Here is a 24,991-nt window from a genome sequence, read left to right as displayed (position 1 = left end):
ACGTAGTTAAATACATTTCAAAATCATAAAATAGTAGGTAGAAAGGATGTCAGGACTTCCACTATGCAAACTTTAAAGATGAAAAAAATTAAGCGAAAGATCATCGTTCGTGACAAACAGATCCAAACTCTTTCCATTAAGGAGATTTAACTTGTCTATGAAAGAATTTGCAGATCTTTGTATATTCATGTTACAAACTATGGCATGTTCCTTAAATAAAACTAAAAAGAGTTATGCATTCCTTCTTCAAGACCAAGAAAAGGACATATGTTCTAAAAGTGATCAAAATGTATTTTCTCTCATTCACACATTCTTCAAACCTTAAATTTGTGTTAATGATCCTTATTCCAGATGTTAATCTAGACCTTTGACACAGTCAAAATATTTCCTGCCTAGTTTCCTCCATTCTTCCCTTTACTTTTAATACTAGATTAACAATTTTCCTCTGACATTCTAATGGTATCTATATATTTTCAAAGAGAATCAAAGTTCTACCAAGTAGATTAAGATGTATGAATTAGGGGCGCCTGGGTGGCTCAGTCGTTAAGCGTCTGCCTTCGGCTCAGGGCGTGATCCCAGCGTTCTGGGATCGGGCCCCACATCAGGTTCCTCTGCTGGGAGCCTGCTTCTTCCTCTCCCACTCCCCCTGCTTGTGTTCCCTCTCTCGCTGGCTGTCTCTCTCTCTGTCAAATAAATAAATAAAATCTTTAAAAAAAAAGATGTATGTTTTACAAATCTTTATAAACATAAACTGCTTGGCTACATATATGTTGTGTTTCACTTTAAGTCCTATGATCCTTTGTCTACAGTTTCATTTGTTTAGAATCCTTTTTAAGGTTCTTAATGCCTATTTCCAATTTCCTTTCTAGAAAAGCTTTATAATACTCCTTCATCCTTACCCTATCCAACCAGGTATGTCTGTATGAGTGCTCTTGCCACAGCTGCCTTAGCAGTTTTGATAAAAAAAAAAATTACTTATTGGGCTCTCTCCATGTGCCCAGCTAAACACTTTATATACATCTCATCTAACCATAATTTAAAAAAATATTTACTAATTTAATAGCCAATTGACAAGATTTGTTTAGATTTGCATTTTCTTAATTAACAAGAAAAATGTTAATACATTTATCAGCCGGTTCATGACCCACTTTTCTTTTTTTTAACATACTGTTTATGCTTTGTACTTTTGAAAGTTAATTATTTAATCTATGTGAGAATTATTTAATCTATGTATATGAGGTAAAAACATAAATCTTCTTCTTATAAAAATAACTGTTTCAGTTCCATTTATTTATCTAATAGGCCTTCCCTTCCTCACTGATTTAATGATTCAACGGATCTTTATTATATATGCCATTCTGAGCAAGTATTTGTCCTTTGGCTATATGCTTTACAGAACTAATTGAATCATTTAACAGTTACTGTCTATCCTAATAGCAATACCATACTATTATAACTACTGAATCTTTACAGTATATGTTACCATTTGCTAGAAATATATCCTTCCAAAATGTCTAATTCTCAATTGCTAATTTATGTGAATTTTAGAAATATATTGTCCAAAGTCCCCCTCTAAAATGTTTTTATTAGAATTCTATTATCCAAATTAATTTGAGAACTGATAACCTTATAATATTCTGTCAATATATACAGTAGCACAATACAGTTACCCTCACATTGTTATTAAGGTTATTCTTGGGCTATTTAATATTTTTGTTTTTTGTTTTTTGTTTTCTAAAAGAGATCTTTTTGCCATATTTTCTACCTAGATATTGTTGGTTTTGAGAGCAGCTTACGACTTTTTGTATATTTACCTTGAATCTAGCCACTTCTACTGACTTCTTTTATTAGTTCAAATAGTGTTTCGGTAAATTTTCTTAGAATTTCTAGGTCTGCAATCTATTATTTTAAAATAGTATTCAGTTTCTCTATTTCTTTTCAGTAGTTTCATCTTTCATTCTTGCTATTTTACTTACAATTGCTTAAATTGTGTCAAAATTATATCGATATAAGAGACATTTTTACTTTGTCCTTGATTTTAATGGGATTGCCTTTATTGTTTTATAATTATGACTTGGCTGATACACTGTCAAAGAGCCTGCTTCTTGCATGACCACAGTTGCTGACTCATTTCATTTCACAACTGTTCTTGTTCACAGCTGTTCTTGTCCTATTAGGGTGGTATTAACTATTTATACTATCTTGGGAGGCACATGAACCCTAACTTCCTCTGCTAAACACCAATACCCTATGGGTCAGTCTTGCCTTTTCCCATGCCTAGCTACGTCAAATCCTCAAGAGAAAGCACACATTTCTTATCTATTTCCCAGGTGGTCAGGTACTGTTCAGATGACAAAGGATGTGTAACCCACCAACTATGATTTTTAATTCAGCATCAAATAGTAGAAATTCCTTCCAGATTCTTGCAAATGGTTGACTCAGTTTTAGCTGACAGTGCTCTTACCTTTGTCTCTTTTTATGTCTTTACTGACACTTTTATGATAAACAGAAAGGGACATACATAATACAATGGCTAACTTGATGCTGTCAACTCCTGAAAGTCTATCATTTTCAAAAGTAAAAACTGAGGCACTTTATGAACTGATTTGGCTTTAGATATTGAATTAGTAATCAATGAATAAGCTGAGACAATTGCCACAATGCAATTATTTGATATTTAGTAAGAATGATCAGGATATACCTGAATTATCTTTTTATTTTTATAAGGATCTGGCCATGAGTGGTGAAGCTGGAAATGGAAAACCCAGGTATCACCTGGTAATCAATGTAATCTCAGAACATTAGGAAGATTTGTTGCAAATACTCATTTGATCAAAACAAAAGCCTTCCCAATTTCAAAAGAAAATGGATTTATAATGGTGAATTAGTTTTTAATCTTCTTTGTTTTTATTTTTTACAAATACACAGACAAGATATAATTAAGTAGAAGAAAGATGAAGAGAAATTACATATACATCCCATTTTCTGAGGTTCGCCTTAAGTTAATTTAAAATTATCTTTTGGAAAGAAGGAAAACATGCAGAAACAAGTTTAATTTCTACACTTGAGTATTTGTGGTCAGGAAAAGAGTTTTTTTCTCTTTTTTTAATTGCTTTTACTTTAGTACTCTTCTAAATGTGCAGTAAATGTTAATATCATGAATTGCTGTAGCAAATAAACTATTATGTCAATAGATGTTAATTCTATCATGTCATTTTAGTCTTCAACAACAATTTAACACATCTCACTTGTGTACTTAGTGGCACTAAATCAGAAACAAATGGAGGATTATGTTTAAGTATTTTTAGAAAATCTCCCTTAAAGATTTCAAATATTTTATTTATTCACATTGAAATGTATTGAACATAGTGTACAACTACTACGTAAAAGTACTGTGTTTGGCATCAAAAGCATATAAGGACGAATAAGACATGTTTTATCCCAGTCTTATAATTGGAAAGATGAAAACATGAATATAAATAACTATAAAACAAGCAACAGATTTTGTATAGTTCAGTTACTTTTCTGAAGAATTTTTTGCTGAGGGCAATTCCTATGATTTAGGACAATTATATCCTGTAAAATTCAGATCTATCCTTCCTGCATGAGATTTTGTTTATCCATAAAGACATTTCTAAAAACAGTTCCTTGGGCAAGAGAGCCTGAAATGCAGCAGCATGTTCCCCGGAGCTGAGAGAACAAGGCCAATGAAACAAGCTAGTTATGACTTAAGGGCTGTTGTTCCCCAAATGTACTGATGAGATAATATTTGTAAAAGGTACATTATCTAACTAGTGTACACGAGTCAGCCTGTGTTCACTTCAATCTGTGGCATCTCCAAGCCACTGTCTAGTTTCCTTAACACTTTGGAGAAACTGAGACAGCACAGCATAAGTGCCATCTAGTGGTAAAGGGTCTCCTATCTGCATTAGGAATTCAAAGAAAGAAAACATCCTTTCCAGCTGGAATGATAACAGGGAAGGCTTTATAGATGAGCAAACAGATCCTGAAGATAATATAGTTATTTCAAGAGCTAATTGGGTGTCAGAAGCAGGCAGTGTATTGACAAAACAGGGAAAGAAATGTCTGGCTAAGCAGACAGTTTATGAACAGGAGTAGAAGATATGGCTAGAAAAATAGTTAGGTCAGAATGGAAAACTCTTGGGGGGGAAAGTTTGGTTTTTATCCTATGGAAAACAAGAAGCAGTCATCTATTCAATCAATATCCAATGAGCAATTACTATGTGTCAGCACTGTGTTGGCTTCAGGGTATACAATGATGAACAAAACAAACATATTTCCAACCCTCATGGAACTGCTAGCCTGGACAAACATTAGAAATGTTATTGAAACTTCTGAGCAGAAAACGAATGGAAAGTCAAAGATTTGCGTTTGTAGCCCAGCTCAACCACTTACAAGAAGTCATTTAACCTCTGAGTCTAGAAAAAGAGAACTATCTTACCTTTTCACAAAACTGCACTGAAGAGAAAGCTACATAATATATATAATACATACGAAACAGCTTTCTCAAACTGTAAAATCTCACATTAATGTACAGCATAATGATGAAAACAGTGTTTTAGAACAAATATAGAGATATGCAAAATAAAATGAAGGGAAAGAATGGACACAGGGAATTAAAGCGCCACCAATTCTAAGAAGGTACTTAATAGAATTTATTCAGCAATATAAAAAATAATCCATCTATAGCGTACCTGACATGGCGATCTTTCCTTTACAGGCTGCTCGTTCTTTACTTTCAAAATTGACATCACTGTCAAAAGGAAAAAAACCTAATGAAAAAAAGATCTCTTCTAATAAGCAATGTTTTAACAACCTTTCACAAATGCCTAAATATTAAAAACAGACACATATCCATGCATAATAATGACCTCCAGTTAACATAAACTACTTCATTCAAACTTCACAATGTTTAGTCAACAGCTAGCTGCCTTTAAGAGAAATATATAGAGGTACTCTCTTCCATTTTTCATATAAGCTTTACATTCCCTGATGATTATATACTGGCTTACCCTACAATGAAAACCTTCTATTAACACTTATTTATAAGCAAGATGTGCCATATTTGTCCAGGTCCCAGGAATACCTTGGATCACCACTTCATAAACTACATTTCTAGCTTACCAGATTATAGTTACCTGAAAAAGCTAAAGAGCTTCTCAACCATGAACTTGCGGCTCAGGAGTATTTCATCCTTAGAAAAGCCTGACAAATATCAAAAAATGTATTCTCTGCTATATATTTATATGCAGTAATATCATATATCATTCTTTGAAACTCAAAAAAACTATATACTAAAACAATAAATGAACTCAGGCACTAAAGAAAGGGAGTGGCTCTGCAGAGAGAATAAAATATGGAGTAAAACTGTCATGATGATAGATTAATAAAATTCTTGGTATATAAGACACTCCCAGATCTGACTTTGGAATATACTATTACCATAAAAAGAAATTCAAAATAGTTAGCTCCTGGTAAATCAAATCAATACCACCCTTGAATATTTTTCCAATATCTTATTTCTTAATATCCCACATTTAGAAATTAACATTGCGTTTCTGGAACACTATTTCCCAGAGTATTCTGCTTTGTACTTTTTGGGGGAGGGGGGTCTCCACTTAATTTCGTTAGCTAATTAACTACTGGTTAATTTAATTAGGTACTTCAAATAATGTGATAAGATAAAAACTTTTCATCTGAATACCCTTTGATTCTAAGAGAGCTTTTGGAGAAAGATTGGGTGGGATTCTGAAGTGTAACTAATTTTCAGAAGAGTATGACACCATCTCATTGCATTTCAATAGGCATGTTAAAAAGATTGCATAGATATTCTTTAATATATATTAGAATTTGAAGACAATATATCAGTCTACTTCTCTTACTCTCTTACTGGATTAAGCACATAAACATTTTATGTAAAATATATTCCATATGAGCTGAAATAATATACTGATGTACTTAAGTTGATAAACTTACATAAGACATGTATATAGTATTTATAGAACTACATGTGATGTATAACTAAAGTAATGTAGTAGACTTAAAGCCATAAATTTCTCAGGACCTATCTAATTACTTTGTGGTCACATTAGTATTTAAGTTAAAACAGGGAATTCACTAAGTAAAAAATAAAAGTACTCATTGATTATTTAATGTTTCAATGAATCATAAATTTTAAAAGAGTCAAGTTCAATATTTTTTACTCTAGTTTGTCATGTTGGAGAATATTAGCTTGCTTATTAGTTCATCACAGAGTGAAAACTTCAATTGAATAGCCTACTATAAGGCACACTAGAAATCAAACACAAATCTCAATTTCCTCGATTTGGTATAAGAAATACAGTATATATATATATATATATATAGTTGGCTGGCATTTGTAAGTAATATTTCTAAAAACACCTCCTATATGATCAATGCATAATATAAATTCCTAAAACACTTATTTCAGTGAAGAAATACAAGAAAACTCTAATATGGTGAGTAACTCGAGTATTATGGAATAGGTCATAGATTATGCTAAATTTGAGATCCATTAGGTATTACTAAATTGGATTAAACGAGAGGCTTTGGCAGGTAAGTGAAATTCTGAAATATAAGAACAACCAAAAGCAAACTTGCTGAAAATTTAGTACAAAAAAAAAAAAAATTCCCCCAAACGATTCAACCACATGGCAGAGTACAGCTTTCTTCCCTGTAATTATAATTTACTTGCATAGGCACTTCCAGGGCCGGCCAATGAAGTTATTATACACAAATATTATCAAACTATAATATAAATCCATTTAATCATATAATCTTACAGAATAATTAAGTCTGTTTAAAAAATGAGAGACACACTGAACTAATTCAGCCTCATTTTGCTGAAGCCTGAATTATTTTCAATTCAAATAACTCTTCGAACTGTTATTTAGGGTGCTAAAATGTGATGTTTTTCTAATTAATCCAAATTGACAATAAAATTGTTAAACATTCTCTGTTTAATAATGTGCTACTGTAGCTAATAGTTTGCTACAGTTAAATAAATACTTGTTTGAAAATCTGCAATGTTAATGCCAATTCTAAATGCTACAATTAGAGAGCCAGCCTGAGGAAAAAGCAAATAACCACAAAATTATCCAAACAGAGGCACAGCTAAATAATAGTGTACCTTATTCTTATGAACCCAGTTTAGAGTCTTATTTTGGTGAGACTTGTAAATGCTAATTTAAAAGACAGAGATAAAAATATTAAAGACAAACTTTTAATTTTGCTTTATTACTTAATTTCTGCCTGTAGGTAAATAAAATGACCAACAGAGGGTGCCAATCAACCACTTTGTTGCTCAAAAATCTGTATTAAAATTGACTAAGTACAGATTATCCTATTTTATATTATTCAATATGGGAATTTAAAATAGCATTTATTTGCCAAAATTAACAAGGTATAATGAGAAATTGAACAATTACAAAAGTACTGTATATTTTCTTAATGAAGTACTAAGAGAATTCTAATTGGGATTCTATTATTTGGAAGCAGGTTATAAAATCCTTCACCTCTTATGCAAATACGTGAAAACTAAGACATTAAGAAGTGCTTAATGTGGAATTTAAAACATCTTAAATTATGTGGTATAAAATTAATAACTTCCTAAGTATCTTAAATTGGGAAGATGAGATCTCTACTTCAAACCTTGACATAACAAACTCAACAGACACCAAATAATATACAGTTAAAAAATAAAATCAGCAATCTCTTTAATACACCATGTTTTATTGTAGAAATACCAGGAGTACACAATTTTCACTCGCCCTCTATACTTTTCCTTTTTTTAGTTTATTAGTATTTAAGCAAAATATTAAGCAACTGGATTATAAGAAACTGGTTAATGTGGCATTATTAAAATCACAATTATGTTGAATGATATACATAATTAGGTGCTACAAATGACTTTGACTAATAGTATTTTTACAAAACCAAATAAAGCATTTCAGAAGTGAAGACAAGAGATACATTCACAGGTTGGGATAGGAGAGAAAATTATTGCTAGAATGTAAACTCTGTAAGCACAGGGACTTTTGTCATCTATTTTGTTCACTGCTGAATCACCAGCACCTGGTATACAGCTCAGTACCTTCTAAGACACTCAATAAATGTTTAGTGAATACTGAATGAAGTGAAATATATGTGGCCATTTTGATGGAGCAGGGAGTATTTAGTAGATTCAGTCTGAATCTTAGGTCTGATTCTTACTATCAATAACTACTTATGCTAAAGAGTTGCTGTTAACCTCTTAGCCTCAGCATCATCATCTGTAAAATAGGAGAAATATCTACATACCTCATAGGTACTGAATGAAATAGTATTTTAAATGTATTCTATGTCATTCTTAGAAATGTTAAAGAAGTACAAGGATTACTTTGTATTTATATTTTTGGCCTCAGTATTTAACTTGGAGCTTATGTGGAAGAGGCACTAAAACATTTGTTAAAGTGGTCAGAGTATGACTTTCCAGTTTTTGTAAGATAATAGTAGCAAAATCTGAATTTCTTCAAGTATCTTACAAAAGCTTTCAGATCAACAAGGAAACCAAATAAAAATACTTATAGCCCATACTTTACAGCATAACTAGAAAACGAAGACTACAACAAACTTCAATTTACATATAAGTGGGGAAATTGACAACTGAATCCATCAAAGCCAGCTCCTGGAGGTCAAGTACCCACTGCAAAACACAATAGCAATTTGTGATCTCTCCTAGAAGAAAAGACAATGGATATAAGACCTGATGGATACCATAGCACTGGTTCCTAGAGAGTTGAAAGGGATTCCAAAAGAATTCTGGTTCAGAAGTTATTAATCTTATGGAGAAGAAAGACACACAATGAAAGAGGTATGCTTTAAACGTTTGGCTGTGGAAGAAGAAGGAGAAGGAGAAGAAGAACTAGAAGAAGAACTAGAAGAAGAAGAAGAAGAAGAAGAAGAAGAAGAAGAAGAAGGTAGGGAGGGCAATTGAAGTTAAAAGCCTTAAAAACAAAACAGTATCAAAAATTCAGGAAATCTTAAAAAAAAAAAAATGAGGACTCCAACTAACCAACATCCCAAAGGCATCATTTATTAAAGAAACTGCTTTTCATTGTTCCAATAATTGAAAACACTCTTGGATAAACAAACAAAAAACAAGTAAGCCTCTCTACCCACCCATCATCACTTGGCTCAGGAAAACTCTACATCCTGCATATTTAACTAGGGACCAAAAAAAAGGACCCAAACATCCATAGAAAGCTACTATAAAATGAAAGTAGGAGGAGTCAAAATGCTTCAGCTGATAAAAATACTCCATCACCCACTCTCCAAAAAACATAAAGTAACAAAAACACGATATTCCAAAATGAATTAAGTGCAGTTAAATAAGCTATTATAAATAAGAAAGATGTGAGGAATCTGAAATTTTTAGATCTCAGACTAGTAAAGGACAAACAATAGGTAAATATGCCAAAAAAAAAAGAGAGAGAGAGTGAGAGAGAGAGAGGTAAGAAGAAGAAAGAAATTGGGAAAAGGAAAATAAAATCATTTCTGAAATGAAGAGCAAAATACAAAGTGCCCCAAGGATGAAGACATAAAACTGATAATCATTAAGGGACATAGTAGATGAGACTGAAAAGAGCCAAAAGACAAAAATGAGATGAAGATTTTTTTAAAACATCAAAGAGAAAGAGATAGACATAGAAGACAGCCAAAGAAGATCCAACTTATGTGTAATTGGAGTCCTTTAAAAAAGAAAAACAAAATAATGAGACACTTAATGCTTTATTCTAGAGGCTGTAACTCCAGGAAAACTGTCTGAAAATGAAAGAAATGAATCTACACATTGAAAGAGTACTAATCGAGCCAAAATGCTCAGCCTTAAACATACTCCAATAAAATTATCAGACTTTAAGATAGTGAAAAGTATTTTCAGCCTCTAGACAGAAAGACCAAGTCATTTACAAAGGAAAGAAAATGAGACATTAGATTTTTTGATAACAGGGGAGTGAGGTTTTTAAGAAACTCCAAGAAAGAAAGCATTGGCCAAGGATTTTGTACACAGCCAAGCTGTGTTTTTTAAGTTCATACACTAAAGAAAAGCACTTTAAACATAAGAGAATATGAAGAAAGCTATACTCACACTGAGAAATCTACTAGGTCATAACCTTTCTCCAAACAAGAGATGATTTTGGAAAGTAAAACAAAAGGACAAGTAGTGAACATTATACATATTCAATAGGGCGAAGACTAAAACAAAGGTGAGACACAAGTACAAGATTAGCATGTGAATATCATCTACTCAGCGGAAAGAGAATACAGCCTAGAAAATAATAATAAAACAAAATAAAATAGAAAAATAGAGAAGAAAAATGGGAAAATACGTTCGTTGATCTCCCCACAGATGATAAGTGAAAACAAAATGATATCATTTAAAGTAGAAAAACAAAATAGTAAAAGCCTAAGTCAGGGGGGAAAAAAAGCTAAAGTCATTCTAAAGTTACCAGTATAAAGTTTTTTTTAAATATAAAGTTCCAGTAACTACTATAACCAATAAAACACTTCTTAAATAAGAAAAAAAAAAAAAAGAGAAGATAAGACCAAATACTAAAAGACAAACAACAATTACAATACACATAAGTTAACATAACTTATGTTATGTTATATTATATGTTATATTATATATGTAATATATATATAACATATATAACATATATATTATATGTTATATTCTTAAAAGAACATGACAAAGCTAAAATCAAATATATCAGTAATATAAATGTAAATAGAAAGGATTTTCAGATGTGCTCATAATGTAAAACCCAGCTCTGAGATGAACACAAGAAACACACCTCCAACAAAGTGATTCATAAAAGCTAAAATAAAGAGATGGGCAAAGATAAACCAAACAAATGCAAACACTAAGAATGCGTGGGTTTATGATCTTGTTGTTAACAGCCAACAGCAGAATTCAAGTCTAAAAAAGCACTGAGACAACAGCAACAAAAGAACACTAAACAATACTAAAGTTGACCATATGTATGTAACAAGTGCAAAGATACCAAATGTTTCATAAAACAGAAAGTACCAGCTATACAAGGGATAAGACAGAAAAACCTTAATTAAAAAATCTCAACCTATCTTTCAGTCCAAGACAGTTCAAGTGGTCAAAAAATAAGCAAGGTTATAGAAGACTTTATTCTTTTTTAAGATTATATTTATTTATTTGAAAAAAGAGAGTGAGAGAGAGAATGCACACAGCTGGGGAGAGGCAGTGGGAGAGAGAGAAGCAGGCTCCCTGAGAGCAGGGAGCCTGATCCAGGACTCCATCCCAGGACCCTTGGGATCATCACCTGGGCCAAAGGCAGACACTTAACCAACTGAGCCACCGAGGTAGCCCTATAGAAAACTTCAAGAACAATCAACAACATAGATCTTTTGAACATGTATATTAAACTTTGCATCATGGTAAAAAGAAACATAACTTTAAAAGCCCATGAAAGTTATGAAAATTGGCTATATTAAGCCAGAAAGAAAATTACAAAATATTCCTTAAAGTAGAAAAAATAAAAATCTGTTTGATCAATATACAAAACGAATTCCTCTTTTGGTAATGTCCTAGTACCTCATATTAGAAAAACTCTACCTCTTCCTCTTCCATTTCCCACAGAAAACAATATAAAAACCGGAAAAACTACTTAAACAACTACATGAAAGGACTGGCAAGCAACCAAAAGTAAAATGAAATTAGAGAAGAGTCAACACTATAAGGGAGTGGCACCATAGTATATTCATACAATGGAATACTACTTATCAATAAAGAGGAACAAATCACTGGTTACATAATGACTCCTGAAAGTATTATGCTGAAGGAGAAAACGGAGTACATACTAGACAACTCCATTTATATTAAGTTCTAGAACAGGCAAAACCTATGGTGGAAAAAAAATCAGTTAACAATCCTTGCCCCTTAGAGTGGGAGGCTGAGGTAGTTACTACTAATTGAGAGTTGGAGAAAAAGAAACAGGACGTATCCAAGAAGTAGAATTTATTCCAAGGGTTAAAAAAAAAATGCAAATTCAAATTGAAAAAATTGATGACTCTGTTTATGAAACTGATAACATAACCGTTCAGAAAGAAAAAGATCATTTTCAATAACTTTTAATCATGGTCTCCTGTCTATCCACAGGAATGTATACATGTTTGCATGTACATAGACACACACGCACAAGAACTTTCTTTGAATTACATCACAAAAAAGATGAATTAGTGGATGAACAGAAGGATGAATTTAGAATAAAGCAAATGTAGTTAAAATATTATTTGTAGAATCTAGGTGGTGGGTATATGAGTCTTCATTGTACAATTCTTTCAACCTTTTTTGTATGTTGGAAAATTTCGTAACTTCTGTATGTTGGAAAAGAACTGCAAAGAAATCCTGAACTTGCCTAGCTGGGTTTACTGTCAGTAATAATTTTGATACTAAAATTATGAAACTACTTTACATTACCATATTATTAAACAAATAAGGGGATAGATTACTGTTATTAGGAATTAAGATTTTCAGAATAAGAAAAAAGATAAATATAAAATAATTCAAGAAAACAAAAACCTACAAATATCAATATAAACTCGTAATTTTTTAAAAAGTCACTCCCATAGCTATGTCTTCTAAAAAGGTCTAAAAGTAGTGATCCCCAGTAACAATAGGCACACCCAGTGCCCAGATCTTCATTTCAAAATACCATTCACCATCAAAGGGAACCAGACACATTAGACAAATGGGTGATTCTAGGTGTGAGGCACAGAAGATACAAGATAAGCCTGGGTAATCTTTTTGTGCTAGAAAGTAAAGAAGTTCGTAAGGACTAATAGAGGCAAGTCAAAAGAATAAAGATGTGAGTCTGAAGGAACTTCCATCAAACAAATTTGAGACTATCTATCTATCAAAAGATAAATGACTATAAATGATAACACACTGAATAAATAACAATCCATGAATCTATGGAGACAGAAAGGAGAGCAATGCCATTCCTTACAGAAGATTAGCTACAAAGTGTAGAAAAAATAATAGGGTTAGATAATCACTAAAAACCCCATTATAATAAGGTAGGCAAGGATTATAAATGGATATAACCCCTAAGTGAAAGCTAGTTAGATAACAGGATATTCTCCTAGTCCCAATATAATGTCCCAAAGATTACTTATGAATTGCAAAGGAAAAACCATTATATTACAAAGGAAAAATCAGGCAACTACCATCCAAACCAAGGGATAGAACTGTAGCACACAGAGTGGTAACACCAGCTATCGTACCACCACACTCACATTGGCAGCACAGATCTTACCCAACCTCCCCTCAAAAGATTCTTGCCAAAAAAATATTTAACCTGAGTCTTATGAATAAGCCTTTAGACCGAAATTCCAGATACAGCAAAAACAGAAATTAGGAGAAAAGGGTCAATGATACTATAAAGAGATAATTAAATAAATAGAAAATGCAGGATATTTTTAAAAGATATCTTTTTAAAGTGTAGACTCTACAAAGCATTAATGGCAAGAAGTCTTTATAAAAAAGTTAAATGATTAAAAGAAAATAAAGAGTCATAACCAAATGTACTACATGAACGTTGACTGAGTTCTGGTTTGGGAAAACAACTCTAAAGGATTTTCTTTTAAGAACTAGCTGAAAATGAATTCAGACTGAATATTAGATGATTACTACGGAATTACTGTTAATATTTTACATATGATAATCATATTTTGGCTATGTAGCAGAATGTTTGTTTTTAGAACCATTGAGATGTACATGCCATGTTGTCTGCAAATTATTTTCAAATGGATCAATACAAAAAAAAATGTGTGTGCATGTGTATGTGTCTACATATAATACAAAGACAGAAGGGAGAATAGATGAACCTCTATGGTAACTACTAACTGGTCCATCAAGGTAGAGAATATATTATTCTTACAATTTTTATCATACTATTCTTACTCTTTTTTTTACATATGAAATTTCCTAATAAAAAGTTGGCTAAAAAAACTGAACAAAGTAAGGAATACTACTTGACAATACTTGAAAGCATAGAAGCCAACAAAAGTCAGAACTTAAGAATAGGCATGAAGGTGACAAAAAGAATGCTGGAAAGTTTCAGAAGAGGTTTAAACTCTCAGATTATAATGTGACATTTGTGAACACCTTAGCACAATTATTTGACACCTAGAAGGCTGTCTGTTAACACCCATTAACTTCCTGTAGGGGTGAGCAATCCTTAGGCTTTTGGGTCATCTGGGTTCACGTCCTAGCCACATAGTCACTGTATGTCCTTTGAAACAGTTATCTAATACTGCAAAGTCCCAGTTGCCAAGTCTTTAATAGAGGTTTATACCTCTCTCAGTTTGTAACATGATATCTGTGCACACCTTAAGATAATATCCGGCACCTGGAAATCTGTCAGTTAACAACTGTTAACCAGCCTTCTAAACGTTCCTGAATCTTGCTTCCCCCTTGCTTTTCAACTTTGGCTTCATCTTGAGCCTCAACTCATACACATCTCATCACTGCTCTTAAATAATTCATGGTCATCTTTCACCCAGACCTTTTATTTTGCCATTTTTCTTCCTTGGAATGCTGCTTTCCTCCTACTCGCCCAACCAAACTCTATCCATCCTTCACAATCTAGAAGATTCGGATACAATTCTTTCATCAGATCTTCCTCAAGCCTACCATTTCATACTGACTTGGTTCTTCTTTGACAAAGCCTAGATATATTCATTTCTTGATATTTTATATTAAAATTCTAGAGAAGATAGACTAGAGGTAGGCAGTAGACTCATTAAAATGCCATTTTAACTCTGGTAGCAGTGTAAAAACAAAGCATTTTTCTACCTTAAAGACTATCAAAACCAAGCTAAGGAATAGAACACTGAGTCTCTAAAGGTAAAATATTTGACTGCTCAACATACAAATATTCTCATATTTTGACAAATTCTGTTGAGTTTGTATATACCAACACAGTACTTAATAATTGTTCTACAGGTAGTATTCAGTAAATATTTGACTGACTAATCAAATGGCATAATTTACATAACTTTCTTCCAGAAACTGAAAAACTATCATAAGACTCTCCTTAATATTTAGATCATTTTTATGTAATAAGAAGTATTATAATTTCTAGTTATATTTGACCAGTGACATCAGGTTATATCTACACATGATAAAATGGAATTGTAAACAAAAGAATTCATAGAGAATATTCAGATTTCTTTAAAGAAATAATTTTATAATTAAGGGAGAAAATTTTGTATAGGAATTATAAACAAATATAAATGTATGTATAGCAGCAAAGCTATTTTCATCTAATGAAGATAATCCCTAAAGAAACTGAAAATCAGGGGAGCCTGGGTGTCTCAGTTGTTAAGCATCTGCCTTCGGCTCCGGGCATGATCCCAGAGTCCTGGGATTAAGCCCCGCCATCGGGCTCCTTCGCTGGGAGCCTGCTTCTTCCTCTCCCACTCCCCCTGCTTGTGTGCCCTCTCTCGCTGGCTGTCTCTCTCTCTCTGTCAAATAAATAAATAAAATCTTTAAAAAAAAAAAAAAGAAAGAAAAAGAAACTGAAAATCACACACATTTCCAGTTGAGAGTCCCAAATATTTTTTCCTATCTTTTTTCTATCAATCCAATGAGGATTAAGTTTATTTAACATTTTTCTAAATCAGTAATTTTAGAAAAGTCATACTACCAAATTAAGAAAATGATTAATTCACAATTCACTAAAAATACGTAAAGAACATAAATGTGGAGGACAGATATGATTCCCAGAGGAGTATTTCATGTAACTGTGAGAGATGATGTAATAGCAAGTGTTTAGTCCCACCCTGTACTTAAACCAGTGCTTCTCCAACTCTTCCACTGAAACAACCCCCTTCTGACAAAATGTCCTTAAAAGGCTGGGGGGGAGAACATATATCTCTGTGCGTAGAATAACCCAAATTATACCACAGTTTCAAATTTCTCATGTTTTATCTTAAAATCTCATGGTTATAAAGAAGATATGCCATATTTACCCTATGGCTTTGTATACCTCCTGACACATAATCAGGTACTCTCAGTGATATATGTGACCCAGTTTGAGAGGCACTGACTTAAACCAAGGTGTGCCCATCTAAAAAAATATTTTCCTAAATTATGACACAAGAATAATTTCATTTTATAATGTCAGGGATAAATAATAATGAAAATTATTTGATAGTTGCTGAATAATAATTATGTAAAAAGTATTAGATTAGGTTTTTAATGTAATCTTAATTTTCAAAATGTAAATATTATCTTGCCAACCGTAATGAAGGAACTGAGGCACAAAAAGATTAAGTAGCTATCCGAAAGCAGAACAGCAAATAAAGATAGTTACTTTGTACACAAGTCTTTATTATATCACAATCTCATCAACATTTTATTTTTACAAAAATCTCCTTCTGTAACCTGTGTTTTTATGTTTCAAGAATTTAATAGAAGTGCACTGTGAACAATACAATGGCCACTAAGGTATAACAAGAAATTCTTCACTAGGGCTAGAGCTTTAGCACCGATCAACAATGGCTGATGTAGGACCATTTATATGAGAAAAGAAACCAATAAAGTTGAGTCAATTTTTAGGTTCAAGAACACTTGGCATTGTAAATGGGATAGGATGTAAATTTCATATACAAATCCTAGACCTGATATAAAATGGCGGCACAGAGTAACAGAGAGAACAAGGACCAGAAGATACTTAGCAAATCGTAAGCAACCCCTCATTAGCTTCTGTCGCTAGCCAGTGACATGTCCTTGAGTAGGTTGCTTGTCTCTCTAGGACTTATGTTCACCATATGAAAGGAGTGTGCATTTCAATGTCTACACCTAAGTTTCCATTACTCTCAACTAGTACCTCTTTATTAGCATTTTTTAAAGCAATTTTTTTTTTTTTAATTCACAATTCTATATACTCAACTATCAGTCTCGGTCGTTTTTTTTTTTTTTAAGATTTATTTATTTATCATTTGAGAGAGAGAGAGAGCATGGGGGGAAAGGGGCAGATGGAGAGGGAGAGAATTTCAAGCAGGCTCCCACTGAGTGTGGAGCCCTAGGCGATGCTCATTCTCACAAACTTGAGATCCTGACCTGAACTAAAAATCAAGAGTCAGAGGCTTAACTGACTAAACCACCCAGGGGCCCCAGTCTTGGTCCTTTTTAAAATATTCCCTCAGTTCTTGCTTCTTAACCACTTCATTTTATAATCTGGAACACAACAAAACTTCCTAGTGAAAACTGCTACTATAATATTATGTTTACTCTGAATTCTACTGCCAAAATGTTTATAATATCAGAGACTACTTTGGTGTATTTTTTTTTTAAAGTTTGGTGATTTGATATTTGACATTAAAATTAAATTATATTGCTTTCTTATTCAAATATTTGAGTACATTAAAAGCCATAGGAAAACTATGTTACTAACCATCTTCCAGTTTGATTTGCAACCTGTTCTTCTAATTTCTGTAGCTCCGATGTGTAAGCCATTATTCGAGCATTGCATACCATGAGATTCTTAACTGCGTGCAAGATCTGGTCTTTCTGAGTGCTCAGAGAAAGGATTTTCCATATTCCTTCTCGCATTCGAATTTCTAAATCTATTTTTTCTTGAATGCTGCAATCCTAAAAAAAAAAAGAGAGAAAAGAATTCTTAAAAGATAGCAAAAATTCAAAATTATAACATTTCTTTTTACCCCAATAGATGGAAAATGTACTAGACATCATTTTAATGTTATAACATATTGGTAAAGTAACAAAGTTTTAATGTATAATAGCACAAAAGATATAGCTGTGTGAAAATGCTCTTTGCAAAACCTTAATTTCTTATTTTAGGAAGTCTTTACAACCTAGTGGAGAAAAAGAACAGAAACAAGGGTGAGAAACATTACATATCCTTAGCATAATTTCACAAGGTTGAATAATGTCCCCCAAATATTCCTGTCCTCCCAGAACTGCAGAATGTGACCTTATTCAGATATAGGGTTTTGCAGATGTAATTAGTTAAGATGAGGTCATACTGGAGTAGTATGGGCCCAAACCCAATGACTGGTGTCCTTATAGGAAAGCCAAATGAAGAAAGAGACACACACAGAGAAAACTACATGCAAAGACTAAAGTAGAGATAGGAGTAATGAGTCTACAAGCCAAGGACCACCAAGCAACCACCGGAAGCTGGAAAAGGCAAGGGAAGAATTCTTCCCACAGCCCTTAGCAGGAATATGGGCCTGCCATATATATATATATAATGCCACCCAGTTTTGGTAATTTGTTGTAGGACAACCTCAGGAATCTAATACAATAACATAGTAACTAATGTAAGCAATATAGCACATGCACATATTATATAAGTTGTTTTGTGGAATGGCAAAATGTGGTTAATTACACTGAATTAACCAAGGAAAAAATTTCTAAAGGAGAAGATGCTGGAAAAGGGACTAAGATTTAGCGACCATGATAAGCCAATGTAAATAAAATCTCAGAAGCAAGAGTGAAAGCACTGTGCCCAGAAAATGTCAGAAGCTTTAGCTATTGGATGGAACAGAGATTTACAATACATTTTTAGATATGTTTACTTTAGTTTTAAGAGTCATCATGAAACTACTAAATCACTTTAGTTCTGAAAGTCTTTTATTCCACACAATGATTTTGTAATGGCCTGGTTCTATATACAAGTTACACATGTAACATTAAAATTCTATAAACTGCAACGTACTATTCTGATTTAATTCACAGTGGCTTTTTAAAAAATTATAAATCATTGCATACTCTTTACTATATTACAAACATAATAATGCTCCAGTATATCTATTTCTAAAAGTAAGGTGACCATCCTTATAATTTACCTTTTAACTGGATCAAAATCTGTACAAAAAAATGTAAATGGAATCTAATTACAGAAGTTCCAGATATTAAAAAGACAATCTTTTCTAAGGAAAACCTAAAAGTTAGGAGAGCAAGTCTATGAAAATTACCCTAAAAGAGAAGTTGCAATAGATGATTTAACTTGACTATCCAAATCAATCAAATGCACTGTTCACATGCAGAAAAACAGATCTGTTTAATTACTTTCTGTACTTACATCATGTAATTACCACATAAAAACCTTCTTTAGTAGTAGAACTCAAAACTGATATACTATATAAATGTAGTCATTTACTGGTTTTCCTTCTTTACACATAGCTCAATTTCAACAATTCCATTTCATCTTTTTATGACTTTGTCAGTCCCAAAGTAAATTCTTCTTTAATGTAATTAATAATTAATTATAATAATTATCTATGTGACCCATATGTCTATAGAAATAAGCTCTGGCAGGCCGGTTAGCTTTGGAGAGTGCACACAGGGAACAATGTCAAGCCAGGATGAATAGCTTTACCGCACAACTCAAATATAAACAAATACCATCTGCTTCCATTAAATTCAATTTTGCTTTTTAAATATTACTGTGAAGCAGCCTGTTGAACCAGTGCAGCAGTTCTTAAAGCTAGCTGCATATTAGAATCATCTCTGGGAGAGGAAGGGCCTTATAAAAGTACCTAAGTTAAGACTCACCCCAAAACAATTAGACTCTCTGGAGGTGGAGTCTGAGTTTTTGTTGTTGCTGTTTTTTTAAAGTTCCTCTGGTGATTCATGTACACCAGGGTAGAGATCCACTGCTGTAGGACTTGAAATTCCGTAGCAATAGGGAAAGTTGCAACAACCTTAAGGAACCAGTAGGTGGCCACAAACACATTAAAGAATCGGTTTGGGATTCTAAGGTTCCCATCTTATAAATGAAGATGGTCTGCTCTTCATCACTTATTAATAAAGACTATAAAATTATAGAGGCTTGGGAAATAGTGCAGAAATGAAATGCAAAGTTAGGGCTTCTTTTTTAAATTACCTTATTTGTAAGGTTAAATATTCATTAAGGAAATGAGATATATCCAACATATTAACATTAGAGTTCTATCCTTTAGAGCAGGGATCAGCAAAATATAGCCTAGTCAATGCTTGCCTTTTTGTAAATAAACTTGTACTGGGGCACAGTCATGCCCATTTGTATTATCTAAGGCTACTTTCAAACTACGTGGCAGAGTTGAGTAATTTCAACTAAGACCATGAGGCCCACAAACCTGAAAATATTTACCTATCTGTTCTTTTATAGAAAGAGTCCGCTGATCCCTAACCGAGCCAAATTTACATTCATAGTAAACTAGCTTACCTCCCCTGTTCTACAGTGAGCGGATGTGGATCTGGAAGGGCTGACATGAGTAGGATGAATTGTTAAGTGTATATATGCTTTCGAATGAATGCTACTTTTGTGTTCTCCATGCAACTTTAGTACACATCTATACTTCACTCACAGAGAAAATCTCTCCGGTCAAGTGATATTACTACAGCCAGAAAAGTCTTTATGGAGTCAAAGAACTTAGTTTTAGTTGGTAAGGGGTGCAAAGTTCTCCTGGAGTCAGAGCTGATGTGCTATCCACAGTGAGAACAATGACCCTGTAACGAGGGCATAGACTGAGCACTCAAGGATGATGCTAACTCACCTCAAAGTGGAATAGGAGGGAGCTAAAATCCCTACTGCTGCTGCCTCAACCGTAATGGCAGAGTCAAGACTGAGTAGGACCCAAGACAAAAGCTTATATACATCCCTCTTAGAAGTGTCTGAAAACAAGTCTCCAGAAAGAGCAAAGAATGGGGGGGAAACCTTCCTCTTGCCATTTTTTCTTCGGTTTTCTAAATGAGAGCTACCTTGTAATCAAGTCAAATGAAGCTTATGGCACTGTCCTGATCATGTAGGTATCTAAAGTCAGGCTGATATAAATAAATGGACAAGGCAAGGCTAAAAATGAAATAGGAAAAGGACTTAAAAGTGAAAATCTAGATTATGTAGAAAACATAAAGATACTAGGTGTGAAGAGCTAGAATGGGACAAAGGAAGTGCAAAGAAAATGGCCTTAGTTTTGAAACTAAGCACAGACTTAAAAAAAAAAACGAAGCTGGGCTGCTAGTAAGACAACTGTAGTAATCCAGATAGAAACTATCACTCACTTAATGGATATAGTTAAACCATGTTAGCTAAGAGCCCGTGATGAAAAAGATTGCAAAAGAGTATATACAGCATACATCCTTCTTCTAAAAGAAATTGCATGTTATTTTAAGAATTGTTTATGTACAGAAAAAGTCTGGAAATCATTAACAGTGGTCATTTTGGGGAATGTCATTAGAGAAAGAGTTCTTCAATTCGTGTTTCTGTATACATTTACTTTACTGAAATGAGATAATGAGACAGGGAAACTGAAGAACTCCATAAAAATCTGCTTTTTGCTCCTTTTCCTGCTTCTATTCTTGCTAGGGCTTGCACCCACACCCCACTTTACACATGCCTTGTAATGCAAATAGAGTATGTCTTCCTTGTAAGGGACAAGGAGTTCATAATTTCTTTCGAACAGATAACCTCTAAGGAAGAACCAGATGAGAATGACTGGAGGGATCTACCATATGTGTATTCCAGACCACCAGTGCTAAACACCTAGACACCAAGGCACCCCCCAACCCACGCTCCAAGCAATAACACCTGGGTCCTCATCTTTGTTCTAACCGGTTCCTGGACGCCTGAGAGGACACATACACCAGACCATCATCCTTAATAAAAACCCTCAGACCCCAAACTAAGACAAGACTCGTGTTCCTTTTCTTTCTGAGTCTCCTGGGCATTCATTTGTATCTGCTCTCTCTCTATCTTCAATAAACTCTTTCACCTCCTGCGGGCTCACGTGAGATTTGCATGTGCAGGAAGCTAAGGACCCTCTTGGCTGGTCCTGTGGGACCCCCTCTGGGTCCTCCAAACCGGCCCACTGGCATCAATAGCATTACTTCTTGAATTTCATCTTTATTAAGATTTCAAAAACTTAAATATTTGTAAGAAAAGGTAAGTGGCTTCCCCAACATCTCAGATGAATGGGACAAAAGATGGTAAGAGAAACAGTTTTCTCTCAAGCACATTCTGAGTGTTAGGCACTATGCTAAATATTTTAAAGAGGTTCTCAACTCCCAGCAACTTTCTGGGATAAGCATCTTGCCCATTTTACAACTGTGGAAACTAAGGACTTAGAAAAGACAGATAATTTATTCAAGACTATACAACAAGCAGAGTTGGATTTGAGCTTAATCTGACTCCAAAGCCAATACTCTACGTTGTGTGTGCTCACAGATGACTCCAAGGTTTGAGTAAAAGTGTTTCCCTAGTGCTATGACCACCCCAGAATTTTTGGTCCTATCCCTATTAGATGGCAGTTTCATTAGTATCAAAGGAAAAACAGAAAATAAAAATTCACTTAGTCAAGTACAAAATTCTCTTACCTTCAATATTAGGTTGAAACCTATTACTATTTTGCAATTTTTATCCAAGATCCAAACAGAAGGAATTCCACAACTCAAGTATTTGCTTTTCTTGCTGTCTAAGAAATCATTAAATACTGTACCTTCTCACATGAAAATAACCCAGCCCTTGTGTATATTTAAATATTTATTTTCATTCCATGTAGCTAAACTTCTTTCATGACCTTATCCTCCTCTCTCTTCTGTATAATTCCTAAATATTACTGCTGCACACAGCTTAACAAATATACTCGAACACTATACAAACACCTATGTAATACAAAAACCTCAACAGATTGCCAATTCACTAGAAATCAAGATTTTGTTAGCAATCGGGACGCCTAAAGTGCATAAGGGATAGGACAAAAAGAAGTATTTTACATTAAAATGTTTGAAATTTTTGAAATGCTGGCATAAAACAGCATTACTAATAAAAGAGTTGGACTTTGCATAATGATTCTTAATGTCTTGCTTTATTTTTCTCAGTATTATTGAAGATTTACTAACAACGTTGTATCTACTAAGGTTTCTAACAATAAGTTTCTAAGGAAAAGCTCTGCCAGGTTTCTAAACAAAGATTATCGGTTGGACCATGTAAAATTGCTAATAGACTACCAATTTTGACCTACGAAACTGGTATTTTCAGATGGTTTAATCTATCTCAGAAGTAGGTAAAAGAAGGTGGATATTAAAATAGTGAAGATCCAGCTTAAAGACATCCGTTTTCTTTTAAGACTCAAATTACGGTTAAGAGGAAAATATAACATTTTAATAACTGATTTCCCAAGAAAAAATGTTGGTCTCTATTAAGTAAAAAGGTTTCTAACACACATTTTACATGGCGAAATAGTAAGCTATCAAACTTCTTTCTTATCCAATTCAAAAAGAATCCACTATCAAACCAACTTCTTCTAAAGGTCCAAGGCTGAAGTTTGCTCCTGCACCCTGCCTCCTCAAGTTTCTGTCCTGCGTAGACAGCGCTCCAGTACTTGTGTTGCCGTCAAATCGAGTATTAAGCGAACTGTCCTCCCTTGGCCTCGGATGGGCTTCTTGGAAATCCCGCAGCTTCCATTCCCCCTGCAACACCTACACTGGGGGCGTCCAAACCCTGGAGGGTGGCGGGAAGCAGCGGGCAGGTGCGCCCGGAAGCGCACGGCGGAACTCTGGCATCGCTTCCCCATTCGCGTTTGTCTCCTCCATAAGAAATCGGGGGCCGTGGGGGATGAGGAGATTTCTAAGCTCCCCTGGAGCCTCAAAAGTGCGGCCTCCTAGTCCTTCCCTTTGTTTCCGGCCTCCACTGAATAGGAGACGCGGGGTGGGGGTTTCTCGACGACCAGGCACAACGGTGGCTTGAGGACTTGAAGCGGGGCCCTTCCTCACTCACCTGCTGGGCGGGAAGGCCCGCCAGGCGGAGCTCGGGACCCCTCACGGTGTGCCCCTCCATCTCCAGCGCCACAGCCAGAGCCTCCGCCACTCCTTCAAAGGTAAGATTTGAAAAGCCCGCCGCTCGCTGGAGCCGCGGAGGACGCCAACCGCCGTCCCGGCCGTACCAAGTCCGGCCGCAGGGGGAGGGGCGCGGGGGGCTTCCAGCCGGAGGGCGCACGCGCAGTGGGAGCGCCCCGCGCCCGGGCCTCGGGAGCGGGAAGCGGGCGGAGACCCTAGCTCTCAGTGCCCGCGGAGAAGTGGAGCGGAGGGCCGACTTAAGGCAGTGACTGGGGTGTGGGCGGGCCTGGGACGGGAGTGGGCAGGGCGGTGGGGAGAGCGTTGGCCACGGAGCGCACCTGGCCCGGCGCAGGGTTTCTGCCAGTGGTGTTCGAGGCACGCCCTTGGCGCTGAGAGCGTTTTGCCTGCATCCCAGTGCAGGTTCTCCCTCCACAGCCATGAGGCTGGCTGCAGCCCTTGCGTTCTCACGGACGACTCAGGGACACACGGTGTCACTAGGAGCCTATGGTCTCATTCCCAGAGACCCGAGGGACACTGCTCCCAGCGGTCTCACACAGCACAGGGTCGCTCGGGGACCACGGTCCTATTAACCCGGCTGCAGAGGTACCATGGTATTTCACAACGTCTCTTCTGTCCCCAGTGTTTCTTTATAGTTCCAGATACCCCCCCCCCACACACACACCCAAGTAGTCTGTTCTCGCAAAGACTTCTTTCTTGAAAGCAGTTTTATTCTCTTCTTGGAAAATACTTCTTCCATTGCTCCTTCCCCCACCATCATCCAAGGTGGGGGGTGATACCCAAGGTGATAGCCGAATGACATATTATTTTCCCAGAGCCCCATTTTTTGCTGTCCCTAAAGACCAATACAAAAACTCTTTTTTCTAAAAGATTTTATTTATTTATTTATTTATTTATTTATTTATTTATTTATTTATTAGAGAGGGAGAGCCAGAGAGAGAGCCCGAGCAGAGGGTGAGAGGGAAGCAGACTCCCCACTGAGCAGGGAGCCCTACATGGGGCTCTATCTGGGGACTCTGGGATCATGGCCTGAGCTGGAGGCAGAGGCTTTACGGACTGGGCCACCCA

The 24,991-nt window shown here is 35.0% G+C and overlaps 1 protein-coding gene across 1 annotated transcript in view; it reads right to left on the bottom strand.

The window, feature by feature from the left end:
- Positions 1 to 23,906, bottom strand: part of RTKN2 (rhotekin 2) — a 69,485-nt gene extending 45,579 nt beyond the window's left edge. The window contains exons 1-3 of the mRNA XM_008695925.1: positions 23,847 to 23,906; positions 17,520 to 17,716; positions 4,716 to 4,774 (exon numbers count right to left, since the gene is read on the bottom strand). Coding sequence (XP_008694147.1) covers positions 4,716 to 4,774; positions 17,520 to 17,716; positions 23,847 to 23,906 — 316 coding nt within the window. The remainder of the gene's footprint in view (positions 1 to 4,715; positions 4,775 to 17,519; positions 17,717 to 23,846) is intronic.
- Positions 23,907 to 24,991: the final 1,085 nt, after the last annotated feature.

Source organism: Ursus maritimus, unplaced genomic scaffold (genome assembly GCF_017311325.1).
Source record: "Ursus maritimus isolate PB19 unplaced genomic scaffold, ASM1731132v1 scaffold_7, whole genome shotgun sequence".
NCBI lineage: Eukaryota > Metazoa > Chordata > Mammalia > Carnivora > Ursidae > Ursus > Ursus maritimus.
The sequence above is the reverse complement of the archived record's forward strand: the minus strand, read 5'-3'. Positions and strand labels throughout refer to the sequence as shown.